A 22669-nucleotide genomic window follows, 5' to 3' on the forward strand; every position below is an offset into this window, starting at 1 on the left:
GAGGCACCTGGCCCAGGTGAGTGCCCAGAATACCTGGCTAAACCTGAGCTGAGCTGCCTCTGGAGCAAGGAGCAGGCAGCAGGAGCAGGCCTGGGACAAAGGCATGGCAGGGAGGGAGGGGAGTGAGACTCACTAAGGGCTGGAGCATCAATCACAGAATCACAGAATGATTTGGGTTGAAAGGGACCACAAAAATCATCTTGTTTCAACCCCCTGCTATGGTCAGGGACACTTTCCCCCTAGACCAGGTTGCTCAATGATTATATCTAATGAATTTCATCCTGAAAACTGGGGTCTGTCTTATCCATATTTTCCTTTCATCTTTTGCTCTGGAGTGAGGATTTCCTCACTTTACCTTGGTTCCTGACATTGACAATAGGTGGTAGCTCCTCCAGGCTGTCTCCCAGCTCCCTTTCCAGGATACATCTATGGAGTATCCTACATCACTGTGGCACCTGACGCTGGCAGTGTAGCACCCCTGCAGTGGGAAGTGGAAAATGTGACAATGTGAAATGATCTTTAAATTCAGTCCTATTTTTTCCCTTTTATTTCTCCCTACAACAAACAATTTCTGTTAATTATCAGCAATTTTTTAGCTGAGAACTGAGAAAAGCCATCTCAATTCCTCAAACACCATAGAGCAATATAAAAATCTGAAAAATCTATACCAGCTTCTGTGGTAAAATTTGCAGAAATATTGTTAGTGCTGATGCATCAGCAAAACATGCAAGACAAGAAAGGTTGTCATCACTTCTATTATAACAGACTTGGCTGAAGGAGTAAAGCAGCTTTCATACACCTGGCTACCCCATCAACAGCTGAATGGGTAGAGGATAAGAGAAATAGCCACAGAAGGAATAAATGGATCAGCCTGAAATAAAAGAGACATGGACTGTAAAAAAAACCAAAAACCCACAACAAACCACATGTAGTGGGTATTTATAGGTTTAAAGCAAAAAAGTCTATGAAAAAGCAGAATTTGTATTATCATTCTCACAAGAAGGGACTAAATAAATTCACTTTAGCCCAGCAGATTAAACAGAACTTAGTAAAGTCTGGAGTTTTCTTAATGCTGTGGGAAACTTTATAAAATGCTAAACAATTTAACCTTGTAAAAGTAATCTTTGCTTGTCTGATTATTATAAAAATATAAACAGATGCTCACAACTGGCATGTGCTTAAATGAGGTTGAATAAATTTTTCAAACATCTGAGAATGTTTTCTGTGCCACCAAGGCACTGGAGAAAGATCAGATCAGTGCATGCTGGCAAGCACAGCAAAATGTCATAATGAATATGAAACATCAAACCAGAAAAACTGCAGTCACAAAAGAATGACAGAATATTCCAAGAGGGTACAGTGCCTCTGTGAGACACTTCTGCAACTGAGGTATCAATATTCACATTTCCATAGGAGTCTAGTCAAGGGGGCAAAGAAAAAAAAACAGAACAACCAACTAACCAACCAACCAACCAACCAACCAACCAACCAACCAACCAAAAAACCCAAACATTTGTTCTAAGATCAGAGTGAAAAATATGAGTGGATAATTTCAACAGTAAATAGAGATATTTTTAAAAAATATAAGAAAAATTAACTCTCCTTTCCTTCTAAGCTACCTTTTCATTTAAAGCATTTCAGATGTTGTAACCAGTAAAACATCTGAGGCCTGGACTGTCTTTCAGTGCAGCCAGCTTTGTCAGCCTGCTCAGTTTAAGATCTGACCCTTATACAGGTTGGCTAAAAAGTGCTGTCATTTACACAGGTGAATATACTCTGACGCAAGTCTCTGGATTTACACAGGTGTGGCAGTAGAATTTGGCAGGGTTTTACTCATTTTAAACAATAAAAAAACCAAAATCAGATCCACTTTTGCAGTGGGTTACAGCTGTACCAATCCATTAATGTTATCTATCCATTATATGCTGATGGTACAGCTCCAGAGCTTGTTAATGAAACTAAGAACTTTTCATGCTGTCTCCAGCTAGAGACTGAAACTGAACCTAACACTGCTACAGTTAAAATCCTCAGGTTTCATTAAGGAAATATTAATTTATTGTTTGGTACTTTTGTCAAGTTTATATTAAATTTTGAAAGGAACCTTAACACAGTCGAGTTTTGGAACCTGTCACTCCTATCATTGATTCACCCATATACAGTGTCCCATTAGTGCAGCATTTCCATGTAATAAATGGAACCATCTTTTTTGATATCAGAAAATTTGTTTGTAAAGACCCACAACACTGGCAGGACACCTGAGAAGCAGGTCTTGTATCTTGGAACATTTTTTACAAACTCCAGCCAGATGTGCAATGCAGAAACAAACATCCAGCTTTTAAGTGTTGTACACATTATTTTCAGCTGGTTTTGACCAACTTTAGATTATTTGTGTGACTCAGAAGGAAACAGGAGAAAGAAAAGGGACAGTTTATTTGAAGTAGGCTCTGCTCATATCAAGTTCCCTTCACTTGAATGGAGTCACACAAATAGCACCCCAACAGGCTTGGTGCGGAACTTAGACCATAATGAAGGGGGAATCAGGCTCAGGACAACTTAATACTAACATTTGGTACATTTGCAACAAAATTTTAGCTGTATTTGATGTTTCCACTAAATCAGAATGCAGCTTGGAAACGGTGAGAGGAGGTGGGAGTCTGAATAAACACATCTGGCAAAAAAGAAAGATAATTCAGGTCCAAAGGGTCATTCCCTTCAGTTCAAGTGCAGTGGATTGCCCTTCCTGGATCCAACAGTAGAGGCGTGGGAAGCTTTCAGATGTCACAGGGTTGTAGATAACATTTGAACATATGATTAGCTTTCGTGAGCTGTCTTTAGAAACCTTACATTTTTCCCCCACACACCTTAGCCAGAGATCCTTCCCTTGAGGTTTCGGGACACTTAAAATGTTGCTTTGCCAAAAATCAAGGATGTGGAGAAGGTTTTCCTGTGTGATGTCATGTTGCTGCCCTTTATAAGCCTCTGCAGAGAAGAAGGGATCCTGTCTGAGGATTCACACTCCAGGCACGAGGGGAGGTGAGGAGCAGACGCTGACCCACCATGGAGCGGCGAGCCATTCCCCAGGGCATTCCCTGCAGCTCCCTGCTCCTCTTACTCTGCAGCCTGAAGGCTTCCCTTGCCTTTCCCAACTCCTCTCCACTGCTGAGTCCCAGCTGGGGCAATGGAGACCGCCTGATGCACCTCTACACCGACACCGAGAGGAGCAGCTTCCACCTCCAAATCAATGCTGATGGCTACATCGACGGCGCTCCTCACCAAACCATCTACAGTAAGTGCCTTCCTACAGACCTCCATGGGAGCAGGGGAGGGACAAGGATATTGTTTTACTTCCTCACCACCTATAGAAAATCCCCTCTACTCATTAGGCAGGCAGGCAGAGGAGCACAGCCATGGAATGGAAAATACACATCATCATAATTCTTCTTTTGTTTAACAAATAAAATCACTCCAAAAAAATCTAGTGGATAGGGAATTTCATTCCTTGACTAGGACAACTAAAGTCCTATGGTTCCTGTAATACCCGGCAAGGAAAAACCACCTGAATTATCCTTCACTTCATGATTTTACCCCCAGTTTCTGGAGGAAGCTCCTATTAGAGGCTGGTAATGATATACCGTAAATAGCTGCTTCCCACTGATGGTGCTTACCAAAGGAACTGCACTGAGGGAACTCTCCAGAGCAATGCTGGAAAACTGATGGCATCCATAAAATCTGTATTTTGGGGTGGAGGGCTGAGAACTACTAAAAGTTAAGTTTTAATGTGCACAGAACATGGCATGCAAAGATCAGTGAAAAAGGGGGAAACTATGGAAGACCAGACTGGCATAAAAGAAGTGTTGAGCCTTTGGGGTTCATGAGAAGGTTCTTTCATGAGGTTCTTTCATGAGAAGAAACTATACCCTAGTATAACTAAAAGGTTCTCAAATTGTGTCTTCAGAGTTTATTTAATTATATATTTTATTATTCTATTTCAACACAGAATAGTTTATTCTTCTTCCTTTGCTAAATACTTGGACCAAACTCTTTAGTTAGTAGACAAATGTGGAAGGGGTTTAAGACTTCGGGTTCTTTTACAGCATTTAAAAGATACTTCTCTCTTAGCAGCATTTGAATCACAAGCAGCTATGCATCATAAAATCATGTTGTTAATATTATTATTACTATTATTATTATTACATCTATTTTATACACTCAGTTAAAAATCTACGTCTAGGTAATGAAGCTTTTACATAAGTAAATAAGGATGGTTTTTAAAGTTATAATTTAATTAATGAGGAAAAAGGATCACATTCTGCTATTTTTTAAGGAATTGATAATCAACACTCACAGAAATGCTGGCACTGTCTTGTTATTCTTGCTACATATTAAAAGATTTTATGAAACTCATTTTAGGTATGTTGGTCAAGAACCAGTGTGGGATTTTAGAGAACAACATACAGCAAAATATCACATTTTCCCATATACGCCATGAAACAAGCATAGCAGGATTTGGAATGGTGGAGCAGGAAAGATCAAAATCAGACATCAGAAGGGATATTGAGAGGGAGGGTGAATGATTTGCTGCCACCAACAATGGGAAGTGCCAAGTTCTGCACCAGGGAAGTGGTGGCACGGCCTGGATGTGCACAGATCTCCTGGGTGGGACAAGGGAACAGGCACTGAGTCAGGTGCAAGGAGCAGATCAAGGAAAGTTGTTATTCCCACTTACCTGGTACCAGTGACATTGCTCTTGGAGCACTACAGCAACCCTAGGTCATGTTGGATGAGTAGAAGGTGGAGTTGGTCTGGCACAGGGTTTTCAGGGTGCCTTGATCATGATCTGTTGTGGTTTTAGTCCAGTAAAAAGGATGTTAAGGGCAATGTAATGACAAAATCACAGAGTGGTTGAGGTTGGAAGGCACCACAGGGGTTTACCTGGTTCCACCTCCCTGCTCCAGCAGGGCCATCCCAGAGCGCAGGGCACAGGAGTGTGTCCAGATGGTTCTGGAATATCCCCAGTGAGGAGACTCCACACCCTCTCTGGACAATCTGTCCAGTGCTCAGTCAATGCCCAGGACAGAAGTTCTGCCTCCTGCCCAGGTGGAACTACCACCTGAGTGTCTGTTTCTGCCCATTCCACTGGTGCCACTGCTGGACACCACTGAAAAAATACCATGGGGCAGTCACAAAGATGAGTGGGACAAACTCCCCCTGGATGTGGGCAATGGCAGAACTGAAGGCAATATCCTCAGACCACAATTTGAGACTTCAGAGGGAAAAAAAGTTGTCTTTGGGAGGTTAGTGCCACATTGGAACAGGATACCCTGAGGCACCAGAGAGGTGCCTTCCATCCTGGGAGTTTTCCAAAGCCACAGCAAACCTGATTTAGGGTGGGCAACAGTCCCAGGTCATGTGGGAGGTTGGTTTGAACTCCCAGAGGTCACTTCCAGCCAGAGCATCTGTGGATCTGTAAATGCATTGTTGAAATGGATTTGATCTTTTTGTTGTTCTGAACAGGTGCCCTAATGATCAAGTCTGAGGGTGCTGGCTCAGTCATAATCACAGGTGTGAAGAGTGGGCGCTACCTGTGTATGGACACGAAAGGAAACATATTTGGCTCGGTGAGTGACCTTTCCTAAGCCTTGAGGCTGAATGGCCAGTGCATTCTGCTGCTGTGGTGCCCATTTCCCCAGCCAGGGCAAGCCTGGGTAGCTGCAGGTGGAGGGGGAAGTGTTAGAGAAGATCTGACACTTAGGTCAAACTTTGCTCTCTCCTTTGATTGTATTAAGTTGTAGAGCTGACAAAAATCATCTAAGTTCCTGCCTGGGGAAATGAGGCCAAAAATACCCCAAAAAACAAAACCACAAAACCAACCAACCAACCAAACAAAAAACCACCATCACCAACAACAAAACCCCTACTTTCCCATATTACAGAAATTAGATCCAGTGAGGGACCAATCTGTAGCACAGAGCCATGGGTGGGGACCCTCTGGAAGAAAACAGGGTTTTTCATTAAAATTCCTTTGCTGAAAGCATGGACATGCAACTCTGATCTGCATTTGGGTCAGACACAGACCTGGGAGATTAGAAAAACACCTGCTGCAAGATCTCACCCTTCTTTCCCTCTTTAATCAGTGTTTGCAATTCACCAGACTCCTCTGCTCACAAGTGTCCTATTTCTTCCCCTCAGCATTACTTCAGCCAAGAGGACTGTGTGTTCAACCACAGGACGCTGGAAAACGGGTACGATGTGTACCAATCCCCCAAACACCACTTCTTGGTGAGCTTAGGCAGAGTTAAACAAGCCTTCTCCCCTGGTATGAATCCACCACCATACTCCCAGTTTTTGTCCAGGAAGAATGAGATCCCTCTGTTCCGATTCAACACCCCCGAGCCCCACAGACACACCAGGAGCGCAGACGTTGATCCCGTAGATCCTCACCAGATCCTGGTCCCGCAGAGGAAGACCCCAGTGTTTGGCTCCCTGCAGCAGCAGCCAGCAGACTTCCCCCACATGCCCAGGGAGCCCATGAGGATCAACCAGAACGACGTGGTGAACCCCGATGATCCCCACGCTATGATGGAGGCCAGGAGGTTCCCAAGCCCCCGCTTCTACATCACGAGATAACCGCAGCCCCTGCGCTCACCAGGGGCAAAAGGAACTGTCTGTCACACTCAGCCTGAATGCCAAAGTGGCTCTTAGAAACCTGGGAGACATTGGGAAAAGTTCCTTAGCTTCGAATCTTGTTTTGTCAGTAAACTGCTGTCTGTAAGTACAAGTCAGATTTTTCCAGTTTGGGCTCTACTGGAAAGAAGATCCATTTTATAAAACAATGACACAAACCAAATCTTTTGGGGTCTGAATCACCTTAAATTTACATCAAAACAAACAAACAAAAAAAGGAATCTCTTGTACGAAATGGGAAACGGATGTTATGTTACTGATGTAGAGACCTGGAGCATCCAAGATTCCAGCAGAAACAGGGAATCTCTTACTAGCACCATCCTGCCCAAGCACAGCAGACAAACTGCCAGGTGGTGTGTTATTTTATTATTTAAAAATTGTCATGTCATGTACCCAATGTCTGAAGGGGCTACAAGGAAGCTGGAGAGGGGCTCTTCATCAGAAATTGCAGGGACAGGACAAGGGGCAATGGCTTCACACTGACAGGAGTAGGTTTAGATTGGATATCAGGAAAAAATTGTTCCCTGTGAGGGTGGTGAGGCCCTGGCACAGGTTGCTCAGAGAAGCTGTGGCTGCCCCATCCCTGCAAGTGTCCAAGACCAGGCTGAATGGGGCTCTGAGCAACCTGGGATAGTAGCAGGTGTCCCTGTCCATGGCAGGGGAGTGGAGTGGATGAGCCTTAAGGTCCCTTTCAACCTGTGATTCTTTGTTTTTAGCTTTTAAGTTGGAGCTTCATTCTCTTTTCACCCATATGAGTCAAAAAAAGGCATTCTGCTGTTATAAGAGCAGCAAACATGGAAAACTGGAGGAACTGATGGGACAACAGGACAGGATTAAAGGGTCCTGGGGAAAAAGAGCAATTTCTGACTGAATCTAAACTGAGGTTTTGAAAAAAAGAGGAGAGTCTCACTCTCTCTCAAGTGGTTCTCTATCACAGTTCTACATTTACTAAATTCCAGAATCCCAATATGGAAATAAAGATCATTAGTTTTTCATATTTCCAACTAAGAGAGAAGTACCAGGATTAATAATAATCAGTAGTGTGTTTAATAGGACAGTTTGTTTTGCATAATACTGAAATCTACAGGGGAAAAATTTAAAAAAATATGTTTTATAAGGATCAAATGATTAATATTTAGACTATAATGAAGATTCTCATCTAATGAGTGAAAATTAGGTTTGTATTTAGAGAAGGAATGTCCAGTTAGCATCCATGTTTTTATTCAGTTCTGAGCAGGTATCAGATGCTTTATACTTGTAGGAGTGAAATTACTATTAATCAGGAGATCTCTAATGGTGACAAAACCTTCTCCCTAGTTTGGTTTATGCTTTGGGTAAGTTCACTTTGAAAAAGCTGTTCTTGATGAACTCTGCAGAAGTCAGGTGCAAGGCACCGATGAGCAGCACAAAACCCAGTATGGCAGAGATTTGAGGGTTTTATTTTGCAGGGATTTTTTGTATGTCAAAACACAGATTCTTCTGCTCTGTTTATTTAAAGTATTTATCAGCCTGAGAACAATTTGAAGTGATACACTGCTCCTCAGTGTGCTCATAGCAACATACAAAAAAAATTAGGTTGGATGCTGTTCTTTTTTTCTTTCTCATGAAGTAGTTCACTGAAGCCACTGGAGTTACATCAGTGAAACAAAATCAAAATAAGAACCCCCTGGGCTTCTTGATTTCATTTAATTTTTTCTGGATTTAGCACAGCAGCAGGACTGCTGACGGCTTTTAAAATAATTTCTTTTCCCCCCATATTTGTATATGTACACAATATCTCTTTATCTACCACATCCAACCCATTATGTTGGAAAAGTCATAGGTCCCCTGATTCTGCTCTTAGAATAGTTTTCCTAGATGGAGAGATTCCTAATTAATATAAATACTTAGGAGCACAGGAAAACCAAATGATCGGAATTAGTCCAAGAGTTGCATCTCCTGGAATTTGTTTTTCTAAACTTACTGTGGTTTTGAATTAACTTCTAAAGGAAAAGAGTGATTCTAAGGAATTAAGGGAATTGCAGGCAGGCAGACAGTTGTGCTTTTTCTTGCTTATTCAAAATACAGCAAGGCTTTTTAACTTGCTGTCTATACAGTGGAGAGGTGGGATTTTGTTTATGTTCTATTTTGATCTTTTTACTTGATTCCTATACCATTATTCTTGGCTTTTGCTCCTTGAGAGCTCTGGACTTCAAGTATACCAGCAAAGTTTGCATTTTGCATTAATTGTTGGAAGCTCCTCTCGAGGACTGAGGCAACTCGCCTACAACAACTGGAACCATTAAAAGCTCTGTCCACATTAAATTTTGATGGGAAATATTGGTGGGGTTAAATCTGTAGACCATCTCTAAATTCCTACACTAGAACAGAGTAAGAAGGCTTGCTCACTCTATCAGTAGCCAGGGGGAAAGTAAGCTAAGAGTGAATACAGGGTGGATTTTCCATCAAAAAACCATAAATGTAACTATAGGCAACTGCATCAAAACTTAAAAGAATTTATTCTTCAATGGAGATGCTGGCAAACACCAGCTAGTAAGAAAACATTACTTATTTATGTCACAGTATTTATTTATTTATTTGAGTGGGTCTTAAATCCTGCAGAATATTTATAAGTATTTATAATAATGTATTATAGAGACTATTTCCTTTTTAAAAAGTACCAATAAACTTTTCCATTATCTCCAAATGGTGGATTCTGCATTGTCTGTTCAAGCTCCTCCTTCCAAAAGTACTTGAGTGAACAAATAAATGGTAGCAGCAGTGTCTGAAAATTTTTGTGTGCTGCTGTCCCCTGTGACTTCCAGCCTCACAGGTTTCAGCTTCCTAAATGTTTCATGCACCCCAAATATAAAAGTTCTGTGAAAGATGATGAGAAAAACAGTGTCTTAGTAGGTCTAGATTGACCATGAAGGGATTTTAACTTCAATTGGGAAATGTCTTGTACAAGCAATGGGAAACCACAGGTCTGTCAGTTCAGTCCTGCTGGGAATTATTTGTGATCCTGGCTCAAAGATCTTGGGCTAAAACATATTTGGCAAATTAAAAGCCTCTGCAGGGAGGGCTCCGAGCAGGGCCCAGGCTCTGCTCCAGGGGCCCAGCAATGGCACCAGAGGAACAGGCAGGGACTGAGCCCAGGAGGTTCCACCTGGGCAGGAGGCAGAACTTCTGTCCTGGGCAGCGACCGAGCACTGAACAGATTGAACAGAGAGGGTGTGGAGTCTCCTCACTGGGGATATTCCAGAACCATCTGGACACAATCCTGTGCCCTGTGCTCTGGGATGGCCCTGCTGGAGCAGGGAAGTGGCACCACATGAGCCACTCTCAGAGTCCAGCCTGAGCCATTCTGTGAAGACTCAAGCAGTTTTAAGATTGGAAGTTCATCATTTCCTCCTCTGCATGCTATTCTGCCCCACATAGTTATCGATGATGCCTTCTCGCTAATATTTCATATTCCTGTATTTTTATTCAAAATAATTACAAAAAAAAATTGCCCCCTAAGGGCCCTAAATAGCAGCTTTACTCCAGCTCAGTGCTTGACCTTAGACATTACTACTTCTATGCCCACTAATTCCTTGCATACCTTCTTCACCATGTTTGTTCTCCTGAGCAACATTTATCTTTACCAGCTGAGCTGATGGTTTCCACTGTGGCATTTCCATTGTGGCATTCCATTAAGATTCACCTAGATCATATTTAATTTGTCCCTTGCCTATACATTAGTTACTTCATCAAAGAACTACACATTTAGTAGGGTGTGAACTACTTATGGTATAAACTCATTTAATTAGATTCCAGGTTTCATTTACCTCTCATGTCTGTAATTACTTTCTCCTTCAGAATTTGTTCCATTAACCATTATTTAATGCTTTTTTCACCTCAGCTTTTAAATTCAGTAAATTCACTTTTCAACGGCCAGCTGTTCCAAAACACATTCAGGACTTATTACAGTCAAGCGTGCTGCACCACCCTGCTCCCATTCAGCTCTGGCTGGATGACCCAACTGGGCACCAGAAAGAAAGAGTTCTGCCTGGAGCATTCCTTTGGTGACCAGTACCAGCCTGCTCAAGATTCCTGCGTTTTATCCCAGCATTCTCCTGTGCCTTATGCTCAGTGCCCTCAGAGCCCCCCTGCTAGGCTCTGGCACTCAGGCAAGTGGTGCACTGCCACATGAGGTCCCTGCACCCCAGGAACCCCAGAGCTGTTTGCAGGTGACAGCAGAGCTGTCACATGAGACCCTCCTGAATGGCACTGGAGTCACCACACACACACAGATGCCCTACAGTGGCTCTGCCATATCCATGGATACCAGAGAAGCAGCTCACAGATCACTGTGAAGTTCATTTGTGCCATGCAGCTGCCATTTGCCTGGGATTACCAAGATCTAAAAACCTCCAACTCATGGCCAAAGCCCTCAAAAGCAGGACACATCTGGGTGAAATCTGATATATTTTAAGTCTAGGCATATGGGTTGCGGATCTGAGGCAGCCAAAAGCTTGGGTATAGAATGCATCTATTTAAATTATGTTCTAAATTTTTCTAAAAAGGAAAAACCCTCCTCCTTTTGCAAAGGCAGGACTATATCTGCACAACAGTCTTCAACAGAGAACTGTGGGAATAGAGAAAATATCTTTGCTTTAGAGGAAGGAAACTGTGGTACTACCAGAGCCCTCTGCCTGATAGCTGCTCAAGGAGAGGCAGACCTGTGAGGAGATGGAGCCAGCATCCATTGCCACTACTGAGTAGTCCCTCAAATATTTATGTTCCGTTACTATTCCTAACAGACCCATCTATTGCTGCAGCTCTCCTTTCCCATGATCCCAATAAACTGTACAGATTTACTGTACATATGCACAAGAGTCACTTGACCAAAAAAAGATTTAGTCTCAGTGTTGATGTAAAAACTTAAAAAGAGCAGTACTATACACATACCTAAAGAAAACAGCTTTTAGAATTAGCTTCAGAAGCTTCCAAAATGAGTGACTTTTTAATGCAGAGAGAACCTGACATGTGACATAACAAAGGAGAAATAACAGATGCAACTATTTTAGGGCAGGCTATAAGCCTACCTAGGCTGGCATCCTGTCTCCAGCAAAGTCAACAGCAGATACTGAGGGGAAAAGCACATCTGGGCAACTGTTGACACTCTTGATTACTTGTACTCCCTTGGCCACTGGCAGATGTGTTTGCAGCATTTTAGTGTGTTTTACAAAGTCTGATTGCAGAGATTCTGATGCATTTTCACTGAAAAATGTGACTTCATTTAAGATAGGAGCTGTTCAGAAAACCTGAGTGGTTTCACCCTTTGGTATTTTTCCTTGTTAGACACCACAGTACCATCTACTTGCCAGAGGAAAGAATTTGGTAACAGCAAGTTAGAGAAAACAATCACAGGTTCCTTAGGCTGGATTTAAATTTTAATGACCTATAAATACAAAAAAAGAAGGTAAAGCTTATTATAGAGGAAGAGTCAAAAATCCCTCTGGGAATAGTGTGACCCAAGCAGTGGCAAAGCATTTAACAAAGTAGATGTTCTCCTAAGTTATGGGATCATCAACAAGAACGAAATATTAATTACCTGCTTGAGAGCAGGCAAGAAAGATAAAGAAACCTTTTAAAGTGAGAAGCACCCCAATCACAAGTGTGTTTTGAAACATTTGATGAAATGACAGACTTAGGGAGAAAAATGTGTCACATCTCCACTCATCCTCTCATATTTTCAACCCTATTAAGAATAAATGATTGGTTCCAAGAAGAATTGATGGAATGACTGGCAAAATTCAGGATGTGGCAGTTCCAGGGGAGTTTCAGCAGTTTAAAGCACTGGCAGGAGAATTCCCTGCTGTGTAAGTGGCATGCCTGAAATAAACTGGCACTACCAGGGACAGGCAAATTCAGAATGAACTCCTGCCCCATACTCCTACCATTAACTCTGTTAGAAGTCATAATTAAAGCTTTGCTCTCTTCATTGGCTGTGACCATCAAGTTAGTACTGAGGAGCCTTCCAGGAAGATGCATTCACAAAGAGCTTGAGGCGTCCATGCAAAAGTCATATTCTCATTTTAGCCACGAAGGAAAAAAGTTATGTGATCTGAGCAAAGCTTCACAGGGCAATATTAAGAACGATTTTTACCTCAAAAGAAATACAGATGAAATGGGAGTTCTATTCAAGAGTCTTTAATTTTTTTAACAGGCCAAAAATATGCAAATGAAGAAAAAAATACGTGAATCTTATAAATAACATAAACCAGATAAGCTCACACTGTAACACCACAAACACCCCAGTGGGGAAAGAATGCAGTATTCACACCAACAGTCACCAAACAATCAAACTTGCCTCATTCTAGGCAAAAATATTCATAGATCAAGTGCATGACTGCAGCTAACAGAAGGATTCCAGTCAAATACAACTCACCCCAGAGAGAAAGTCCCTTTTCCAGAAAAGAGACCACTACTATGTGCACACAAGGTTCCTCATCCTGATCACAGCTAAAAATAAATACTCTGTGTTTGTGTACAGTGCTCTTCAACAGAGATCTCGACAACCTGAACAATTTCTTAGGAAAATACTCCTGGCGAGGTAGGTTTATCATCATTCCCACATTACAAATGGAAAGGAGACTTGCCCAGAGTCTCGCAGATATTCAGTGTCAGAGTCACATCCCTTGGCTCTGCACCAAGTCTGTCCCACTGGGCAATGCTCCTTCTTGGGTTCTACTATTGCATTCAAAAATTTATTTTAAGACAACATGTACGTTTCATATTACAATACAGCATTTTGTAATAAAACAAGAATACAGTATAGCTCAGCTTTGAGGTACCACTCCTCTCTTCTCCCCAACCCTTTCACTTGGAGGTAACCAAAATAATTATGGAGTAATGCAAAGGAGTTGTTTGAAATATGTGCTGTAGGAGCAGATATGCAAGTGACTGCAAGTATTATGCTTCTGAGAACAGAGAATATTTGTTTTATTTTGCTACTGCCAACTTATTCTGGGCACTAGGACCATGCAAATTGTAGTTTTTAGGATGACAAGCAGTTGCATGTCTCCCTTTTTGCAGTTTAATGTCAGCAATTCCAGTCAATCCCAGTAATTACTACAGATACTTTTCCCTAGTTTAGCAAAATTGTGATCTAATCCCACTTTCCCCCCACAGAGACTCTTAAAACACTTTTGAAGCTACACATTCAGCTCCCACATCCACTAAGTGAGAGTCTTGGTTCAGACAGACACATGTGATATTGGGCTTCAACAAATTCCCGTTTTCAAGTTTTATAATGAAATGACTGACTCCGGTATTGGGACTGACAGAAGACAGCTGGGACTTGGTTAAATTTGCTGGTAAGGTACAGTTGAGATCTGAAACCATATAGCCAATCCAGTTCCTCATGTAGGCTCCATGACTCACCACCAAAATATTGGCATCTAATACCGTGGAAGATCCGTTGCCCGCAGAGCTGGGCTCCGCCTCACTGCAGTGGTTTGTCCAAGGGAAAACAAACTGTTCTCCAGATGTTCCTGAGCTCCTGCCTGGGGCACCAGGCTTGCCTTGCTCCTTCTGCTCCAACTCAACAGCCAGCTGGCAGAGAAATTCAAAAAAATCCCTCGCACGCTCTCTCACCTGCAGGGAAAGGCCGGAAGGGAATGTTGTGAAGAACGAAGAGATTGTTGTGAAGCAAGCACAGATTTGGCCTTTCAGAAATCAGACACAAAACTACTTCAGCTACAAGACAAAGATTTCTCACAGACAAGGCTCAGAAGACAGTGTAAGTTACTGACTGCTGTGCAAACTCCTCTGCCCTGCAGAGAACAATTGCTATCACCCTCCTGTGAGCCAGAGCTTCATGAGGAGTCAGTTTCAAAATCAGTATTTTAGTTATAAAGAGATTCCCCACTTGGCAGCCACTGTTATCAGACCAAGCAGTATTTTTTAGCTTAGAGAGTATCTCTGGTTGGGCTGAGCTCTCAGTGGGAAGCTCCCAATAGCTGCAATTGCACTGCTAAAAAAGCCTAGAAAGCAGGGCATAAATAGATAAATAAATAAATAAATAAATAAATACCATACTTCATCCAGTGTTTCTCCTCCAGAAGGTGTGAATGAAGGACATTGCTCTCCAGCATCCTTTGCCATAGCCTTGAGGTCAGCCAAAGGCCTTCCTTCTGCAACACCGTATTTCTGTAAGGGAAAAACGGGGTTTGGCAGGATGTGTCAGGTCTCCTGTACCCCTTCCAGAGGCTGCAAACAGCTCTTCCCTTTGTGAAGCTTCAGCTTTGTTTTCTTGGATTCCCAAGGCATAGCTACCTTTTACATTTTATCCCAAATTTGGGTGAGGAAATATCTTTATAGGTACCCATTTAAACAGCAGATATATATATAAATATATATAGATATCGATATATATGCTCAGTAGACAAATACACTAAGAGCAGCATCTCATTTAAAGCATGGACATTCAAAACATGATGCTCAGCCTGATCTTTGTGTGGAGATTTTTTTCTTCCACTGACACTCATCCTCAGCATACAAAATTCAAGTGTCTTTGTGACTGAGGTCACAGTGCAAATGCTTCTGTACGAAGCCCTGCACATGAGGATAAACTCCATTTTCCTTTTGCTTGCAAAAAGGCTACAGGGAATTATTTTTCACATGTTAGAAACCAGTATTTTCTCTGAAGACCTGTGAAGTCTTCACAACAGAGGATGGATCCATCTTCAATTCAGAATTTTTGAAAAAGACATTAAAAAAAGGAAACAAATCCACACAAGTACCCTCACAATTAAAAGTAAATAATAAGGCCTTGCTGATTTCAAGTGAAGAACTGGAATGTCTCAGAGAAAAAAAATTCAAACAGGAAAGGCTACAATCACTTTCTGCTCCTTAAACACTAAACCTTATCTTATTGAAACCATTAAAGCATCATAGTTACAACATTTATCACTTAGTTTTGGCTCTGCTTCACCCTTCTGCAAACAATTTATTGTCCCTGATGTGAATTGTTCAGTTTCCAGTGATTAAAAACACATCAAATAGTGCTCTCCACTGCTAAATCTACCATTCAATAAGCCAAGATATCCATCAGCAAGAAACTACATTTTCAAATAGTTCAATATTTGATGATAAATTCTTTTGCACTTACTCTCTCTCGCAGTCTTGCATCGTACTTGATTTCCAAATCTTTGCAAAACCTGTTTTTCCCTAGAATGGCAGCAGCAGTCTAAAAAGTGAATATACAGTCACATCAACTGGACAGAACATAGACACACCACCCTACACCACCAGAGCCAAGGTGAATCCCATCAGCAGCATCCAACAACCCAAATCAACAAAACGGAAAGTTTTTCAGCTACCAGTCTGGCAGAATTGGATAGATGGCCCAGGCCAGGCCATAAAAATAGAAAAGCTGCAATCTTCTGGCAGTTCCTTCCCAATTCAAAGTCCAGAACAGCTGAAGAAACAGCACCCATGAGAGGTGGCCAGCAGGGTTTATTGGGATAAGAGCCACATCTTCTGTTGAATACAACACAGACCAGTCATGTGGACATTCTTTACACGGACTACATGGGCCAGACTCACAGCTGTGTTCCCTGAAACTGCTCAGTTAATCCAACTGAAAAAACATCTGACACTGTCTGGCTGCCACAGCCAGTCCTTAGGGCTGGAAGGGACCTCTGGAGATCACCCTGCCCAGGCAGGGTCACCTGGAGCAGGTGACACAGGAGCATGTCCAGGTGGGATTGGAATGTCTCCAAAGCGGGAGACTCCAGGCCCTCCCTGGGCAGCTGTTCCAGGGCTCTGCCAGCCTCGATTTACAGAAATTCTTCCTCATGTTAGAAGGTGGAACTTTCTGTGTTTTGGTTTGTGTCCGTTGCTCCTCATCCTGTCACTGGACACCACTGGAAAGAGCCTGGCACCATCCTCTGACACTCCTTGGAGATATTTCTATGCGTTAATGAGATCCCATCTTCTCCAGACTAACCAGGCCCAGCTCCCTCAGTCTTCCCTCATAAAAGAGATGCTCCAGACCCCTCATCATCTCTGTGGCCTCCACTGGGTCTTCTCCTTGTCTTTCTTGGGAACCAGAGGACAGCTGCTCCTGGTTCTTACATGCACCCAAGTAGGAAGGCTGCACTGGCTTCAAGGCAGTTTGAGCTGTGCAAACATCCACACCCAATCAATCTGACATTTAAAGAACTCATTTTGAAAATGCTCCTTGGATTCTGGCACAAATAAGCAGCCTTGTTGTACTACTGGCACATTTAACATATTGCTTAGGACAAATTTGGTCTTGGAACTTTAACCTTCTTTTAAAGAATAAGGCAGAAATAAAGACAGGGTTGAATCCACTTCCTTGTGTATATGCATAGCACAGTAACAGGCCCTTCACAGAACTGCAGCTGCCAAGGAAGCTGCACATGGACCACATGGAAACCTCAGTTTTACACATCTTTGGGAAAGCTTTCCCAACATCTGGACAGCTTGTCAAACAAATGGCAAAATACATTTCCTGTATGCAAAAGAAAATTCAGGTCTTTCACATTAGCAGAGTGCAATTCTGAAAGGGCTCTTCTTGGAAAAGGCTGTCTCTAATAAAAGAAAAAATATCCCAAACCAATTCCCATAAAGCAGGCACACAGCACAGACAGCTTTATGAAAGTTAGAAAGCACTCTTAATGTTTTAAAATATCATCACTGCCATTCACATACATAAAAGGAAGTGACTCAGGCAGCTATTCTGCATATTTAAAATATCCAACTATTGCACTCTCCCCTCCTTGTCTCTTGTTTTCTGCTTAAGTTGTGCTGCTACAGCAGTTTCTGGAATTGTGCTGCAAAACTGATGAGCAATGTTGATGGTGTATGTTTTGAGGGAAAAAAAAGGAGATTTATACTACATTTGGTTGATCTGGTTTACAACACAGCTTCACAGACTTCTAGCAGGACAACACAGCAAAAAGCAAGCAAACAAGAATGGCTTAGGAGTTTCAACCCCCTACAGGTCTCTTGAAAACACAGAATCAGTAACAGAAGAGAGAATTAAAGATAGGGCCTCCACAGGAGACATGACCTTCCTAGAACAGCCAACCTCTAACTTTAAAAGTTTTGGTTCCCTAATTTTGAGTATTTCATAATTCTGCACACAAGGTCACATATAATCCCATGTAGTAACTTTTCCTCTTTATTTAATCTGTATTGTATATTTACTGCATCAAGGCAAGAGGTGTAAGATGCCTGACAAAATCCAACATCTCTGCCCATTTAATGATCTTGTACTGATTTCACAGCAAAACTCGACCTTGCCTGCATTGGTCTGCACTCCTCAAAAGAACACAGCACACAGCCACAGTGCCTGGGACACCACAACCATGTCACAGCCAGTCTGGTTTGCTTCTTAGAGAAAGACTCAGTTCTGTCTGTGATGATGGGGACCACCAAGTCCCCATTACTCCTTTAGCAAGAACAATGTCCATATAAAATAACAGCAAATCATGGAACCATGGACTGGTTTGTGTTGGAAGGGACCTTTCAGATCACCCAGTTCCAACCCCCAGCGACAGGCAGGAACACCTTCCACTATCCCAGGCTGCTCAGAGCCCCATCCAACCTGGCCTTGGACACTTCCAGGGATCCAGAGGCAGCTTTTGGCTCTGTCACTGCAATATTTTTGCATCACCAACAGCAAATAAACACTAGATTTGGGAGTCAGCTGTTGCCTCAAGAAGCACTTACCTGCTTTGCTCGAAGGAGGTCACTTGAAAAGACATGGGTAAACTTCACATTACTGAGAAATAAACCAGCAGCATCTGCTTGCCTGAAACCAGTTGCAGAGAGTGGCTCATCCACTCCTTGACCTACAAAACAAAAATCCCACAGCATTAAAACATGCAAATTTTAGACTATTTAGCAGCTGACTGGCATGTCAGCAATAAAGAAACTGCTCAGTCATAAGAAAATCTTTCTTCTTTAGCAAAGCCAATCATTACGAAAAGTCACTGCTCTTCTGGTGTTCCTTACATTCAGTCACACATATTTAATGATAAAAAAGAGTAAAGTCTAGGAAGACAGAAGGATCATTATCAATGATAATTACATTAATCTATACCTTTGACAAATTTAAACATAAGACAGAGACCTACATTTAATATATGTGACCATTTTTAGAAGGGTCACTAGTTCCTGCAAGAGGTATCTCACAGCTGAAACTCCATAAACAGATTTGTTAAATGAAAATAAGACCACAATACTGCTGAGAGAATGAGATGCAAACACAATCCACTGTGGTCTCTTTCTCTCCATCTCACATGCTGACAGTAATGCTCACACAAGCTGGAGCAAACCCAGCTGCAAAGCAGCAAACCTCCCAAAAATTGTTTCCAGCCAGGAAGTCTGTGAGAATAACTGGTCACAGAGCTCTAGGACAGTGCTGAGAGAAGCAGCACTTTGGAAATCCAGCCTGAGTTGGACAGCTGTGCTCCTGCCACACAGCTCAGAGTCTGCAGGAGAACCCAGAACTGTGGCGGAGGGACAAACGTGTAACAGATTGCTACATCCACACCTTTTACCCATTCTAGTTCTGCAGGAAGCCAGAGCAGACAGAGTGAAATTCCCAACAGATTCAGAACAAAGAAAACAAACTACTTTCACCCAGAAAATGCACAATCCAACAGCAAAAAACAGGACACCAGAAGTCCAGAACCTGAGTTCTGAGCACCTCATCTGTAATTCAGACATGTGAGACGTCTGACCCCAGTGTGCTGCTGAAGGCTTACACCTCTCTGTTCAGAAGAGGCTTGCTCAAAAACAGAAGCTATGTTCTCTCCACACTGGAGAGGAGCCCTATACACATCATTTGACCCAAGGAGCTAGGAAATCAAAAGACATCATCAACATTTTTAAGCAAGTAAAGCAGGGGAATATTCTTTACTCATTTTATTATGAGCACAAATCCATGTTGCAAGAATTGTAAATGGCAATGCCAGAGAGAGGAAAATCTGGAAGCACAATTCTCCTTCACAACATGAAGTATTGTAGAAAGCTCATTTATTCAGAGTAGAACCCCAACCATGATTTTCCTACAGCAGACATCCAGGCAGCTCAGTGTGCTCAGTTCTGGGTGTACAAGCCAGCAGCCACAAAGGTGAAATCCAGTTTTAAATGTGTCTAATCAAGACTGCCTTCCTAGAAAGAGCTGGGATTGAACAATTCAAGCATTTAAACAACCTTTACATTTTATTCTCCCTTGCCCTACTGCAGGTTTTTACTGCAAGTAACAGATTCCTTTCTTGAGAGAACAGCTCCCTTCACATCAGGATCTTTACCCATCCTTCTGCAGCTCCTTTTCCCAGAAGCCCTTTTCCCAAACTTCCTATTACTGGGATTTAACACAGTGCTATGGAGTCCTTAGTAAAAGGTGCTGCTACCATTTTATTTGATCACATGCAACATGCAACATATTTTTTCTCTGTGTAGAAAAAGGAACTCTTCTAATACTCCTGTTAAAACACAATGTGCATCAGCATCTGTTGATATTCTGTGGAGGGTGACTTAAAATCTTCTGTAACATTATGAAAGCCATGTCCTGGCTTACACATAAAGTCTCTAAAGGTTTACAGTATTTTTGCTTAATGATATTTGAGCAGTTGGTGACAGGATTTCACCATGATTCTCCATCTCTAACCAGGTAACAGAATAACTCATACTAACCTTGCAGTATCTTGTCTTTGTTGTATCTCGTTTCTCCACTGAAAGAGAATGTAAACAACAACAAAAAATTAACTTGTCATAATTTAAGTGGATTTTCAAAAACATTGTTGTATTAAATACCAACAAGAAACAGCAGCACCTGAATGTAAAAAAATGAGCCACAATGCAGCACAAACCATTTTCAAAACAATGCACATGAAGATTTTATAACAAAAAAAATTTTTTTCAAATCAATTCCAATCATGCTCTCAGCTTTTAATGAGACAAAGCCATCTGGAGTAAAAGGAAGAGAAGTGATTTCTTAAATTTATCAGAAATGCAGCACAATTTATCTCTAACAAATAGACCTCCATGCTGGAGAGAACAAAGCTGCAGGAAGACTCTGGAGCCTTCTTTTGACAAGCATGTGCTGCAGCTGGTTCTCTGAACTTTACAGGGAAGCAGTTCCAGAGATTATCAAGGGTAGCAGCAGAGCTGCACACCTGGAAGAAAGAGAGCCTAGGAAGCCAAAGCAGAAGAAATCATAGACTCATGGAATGAACTGGGTTGGAAAACACGTTAAAGATCATCCAGTTCCAGCCCCCTACCATGGGCAGGGACACCTGCCACTATCCCAGGGTGCTCAGAGTCCCAGCCAGCCTGGCCTTGGACACTGCCAGGGATGGGGCAGCCACAGCTTCTCTGGGCACCCTGTGCCAGGGCCTCAACACCCTCACAGGGAACTTTTTGTACCTGACAGCCAATCTAAGCCTCCCTCTGTCAGTGTGAAGCCATTCCCCCTTGTTCTGTCACTCCGGGCCCCTTGTCACGTGTCTCTCTCCATCTTTGAGGTCACCCCAAAGCCTTCTCTTCTCCAGGCTGATCAATCCCAGTTCCCTCAGCCTTTCCTCACAGCAGAGCTGCTCCATCCCTCTGATCCCCTTGGTGTCCCTGCTCTGGCCTGGCTCCAGCAGCTCCCTGTGCTTCCTGTGCTGGGCCCAGGGCTGGATGCAGCCCTGCAGGGGGGGCTCAGCAGAGCAGGGGCAGAGGGGTAGAATCCCCCCTGCCCTGCTGCCTCCGGGGCTTATAGTAAAGGAGAAAAAAAGCTCAGCCTTCCTACAAATTAAAGAGTTTTCTCCTGACAGCTGCAGGGAGCTGGAGCTACTTGGTTCAGTCAGGTACAAACCTCTGCCAACAGAGCGGGAGAAAAAGTCACCTTAGGAATTCCACCCGAGTCACAACCACTTTAACGTTTCACGGGAAAAAGGTTCACACCACCCTTGCCCCGCCTGAGAGCTTTTGCTCAGCTCCCCCCTCCCGCTGCCCGTGACCGAGGAGGGGACGCGGCCGCCGGGGCACGGCCAGCGCCGGGGGTGCGCGGGCGGTACTCACTGCCGCACGACCGTCAGCCCGAACCGAACCATGGCGCACGGCAGCGCAGGGGAGCCCAGGTGAGCACAGATGTGCCCAGATGTGCGCAGGTGGACCCCAGGTGAGCGCACGTCCCACCGCCCGCACTGCGGCGCCGCGCGCCGCGCCGTGACGTCATGCCCCCGCCCCGCGTGCTGCTCTGACGTCACCGGAGGCGGCTCCCGGCAGAAAAGGAGGATCCGGGAAGGGTTTATGGCTCCGTGATGGTCGGCGCCGGCTGGCACTGCTCCCACGCCACAAGCGACGGAACGAGAGGGAACGGCCTCACGGGAGGCTCGGGTTGGGCGTCGGGAAGAAAGCCTTCTCCCAGAGGGATAAGCAGCATCAGACAGGCTGCGGGGCAGTCACCGCCCCGGTGGCATTTGAGCGCCCGTGGATGTGGCGCCTGCGGACAGGGTCAGTGGTGAGCGTGGCAGGGCGAGGTTTACACCTGGACTGCTGCACCCTAAATGGTTCCGCATTCTCACTCTGCAATTGCAATCAGGAGGTTTTCGCCTTAAAATTCCGGGTTTCGCATCGTCTCATGACGCTGGTGTTAAGGAAGCTTCCTGGTCTAGGCATCCCGGAGCCGCTTGGAGTGACACTCGCAGCGCCTGAGCTGGGACTGAAGCCCCTTCCCAGCTGCATCCCCCGCACTCCCAGTCGGACCGGGTTTCCTTACTGGCTCCATTCCAGGTTTCCCTTACCAGAGTCTCAGGTGTTCAGTTCCGTGACATCCTTCAGTCGCAGTGCAATTACTAAATGACAAAACAACAGCCCGAGCTGGTGGCCTTGCAGGAGGGACGCAGCACAAGGGACCCCCTGCGCTTTTACAGTCTCACAGATTAAGGGTAGGAAAGTCTGGGTTTTCATCTCCTGCCGTGTCTCTGAGAGT

The 22669-nt window shown here is 43.5% G+C and overlaps 2 protein-coding genes across 3 annotated transcripts; one reads left to right on the top strand and one right to left on the bottom strand.

Moving 5' to 3' along the window:
- The first annotated feature begins 3057 nt into the window (after positions 1–3057).
- FGF23 (fibroblast growth factor 23) lies at positions 3058–6627 on the top strand. The gene is made up of 3 exons (XM_036405065.1): positions 3058–3286; positions 5515–5618; positions 6190–6627. Exons 1-3 carry the CDS (start codon positions 3058–3060, stop codon positions 6625–6627), a joined length of 771 nt encoding a protein of 256 aa, XP_036260958.1.
- Positions 6628–12842: 6215 nt separating this feature from the next.
- TIGAR (TP53 induced glycolysis regulatory phosphatase) lies at positions 12843–21890 on the bottom strand. Of its 2 annotated transcripts, none has more exons than XM_036405053.2 (6): positions 21757–21888; positions 20386–20423; positions 18412–18533; positions 15821–15898; positions 14749–14859; positions 12843–14304 (listed from the first exon to the last, which is right to left on the bottom strand). In XM_036405053.2, exons 1-6 carry the CDS (start codon positions 21786–21788, stop codon positions 13846–13848), a joined length of 840 nt encoding a protein of 279 aa, XP_036260946.1. In that variant the 5' UTR covers positions 21789–21888; the 3' UTR covers positions 12843–13845. The 2 variants fall into 2 exon arrangements, with proteins under 2 accessions (XP_036260946.1, XP_036260947.1); XM_036405054.2 differs by having other exon boundaries at positions 14192–14304; positions 14744–14859; positions 21757–21890.
- Between the last annotated feature and the right edge of the window lie 779 nt (positions 21891–22669).

The sequence above is a fragment of the Molothrus ater genome, chromosome 5 (assembly GCF_012460135.2).
Source record: "Molothrus ater isolate BHLD 08-10-18 breed brown headed cowbird chromosome 5, BPBGC_Mater_1.1, whole genome shotgun sequence".
Taxonomy (NCBI): domain Eukaryota; kingdom Metazoa; phylum Chordata; class Aves; order Passeriformes; family Icteridae; genus Molothrus; species Molothrus ater.

What these genes read in the sequence shown, in the direction of transcription:
- FGF23 (XM_036405065.1), top strand. Translation starts at nt 3,058, where the DNA reads ATGGAGCGGCGAGCCATTCCCCAGGGCATTCCCTGCAGCTCCCTGCTC. An exon ending in TCCTCACCAAACCATCTACA is followed by an intron (nt 3,287 to 5,514) that starts GTAAGTGCCTTC and finishes TGTTCTGAACAG; the next exon opens with GTGCCCTAATGATCAAGTCT. An exon ending in AAGGAAACATATTTGGCTCG is followed by an intron (nt 5,619 to 6,189) that starts GTGAGTGACCTT and finishes TCTTCCCCTCAG; the next exon opens with CATTACTTCAGCCAAGAGGA.
- TIGAR (XM_036405053.2), bottom strand. Translation starts at nt 21,788, where the DNA reads ATGGTTCGGTTCGGGCTGACGGTCGTGCGGCA. An exon ending in GGGCTGACGGTCGTGCGGCA is followed by an intron (nt 20,424 to 21,756) that starts GTGAGTACCGCC and finishes ATTCTCTTTCAG; the next exon opens with TGGAGAAACGAGATACAACA. An exon ending in GAGGAGAAACACTGGATGAA is followed by an intron (nt 14,305 to 14,748) that starts GTATGGTATTTA and finishes CTTTCCCTGCAG; the next exon opens with GTGAGAGAGCGTGCGAGGGA.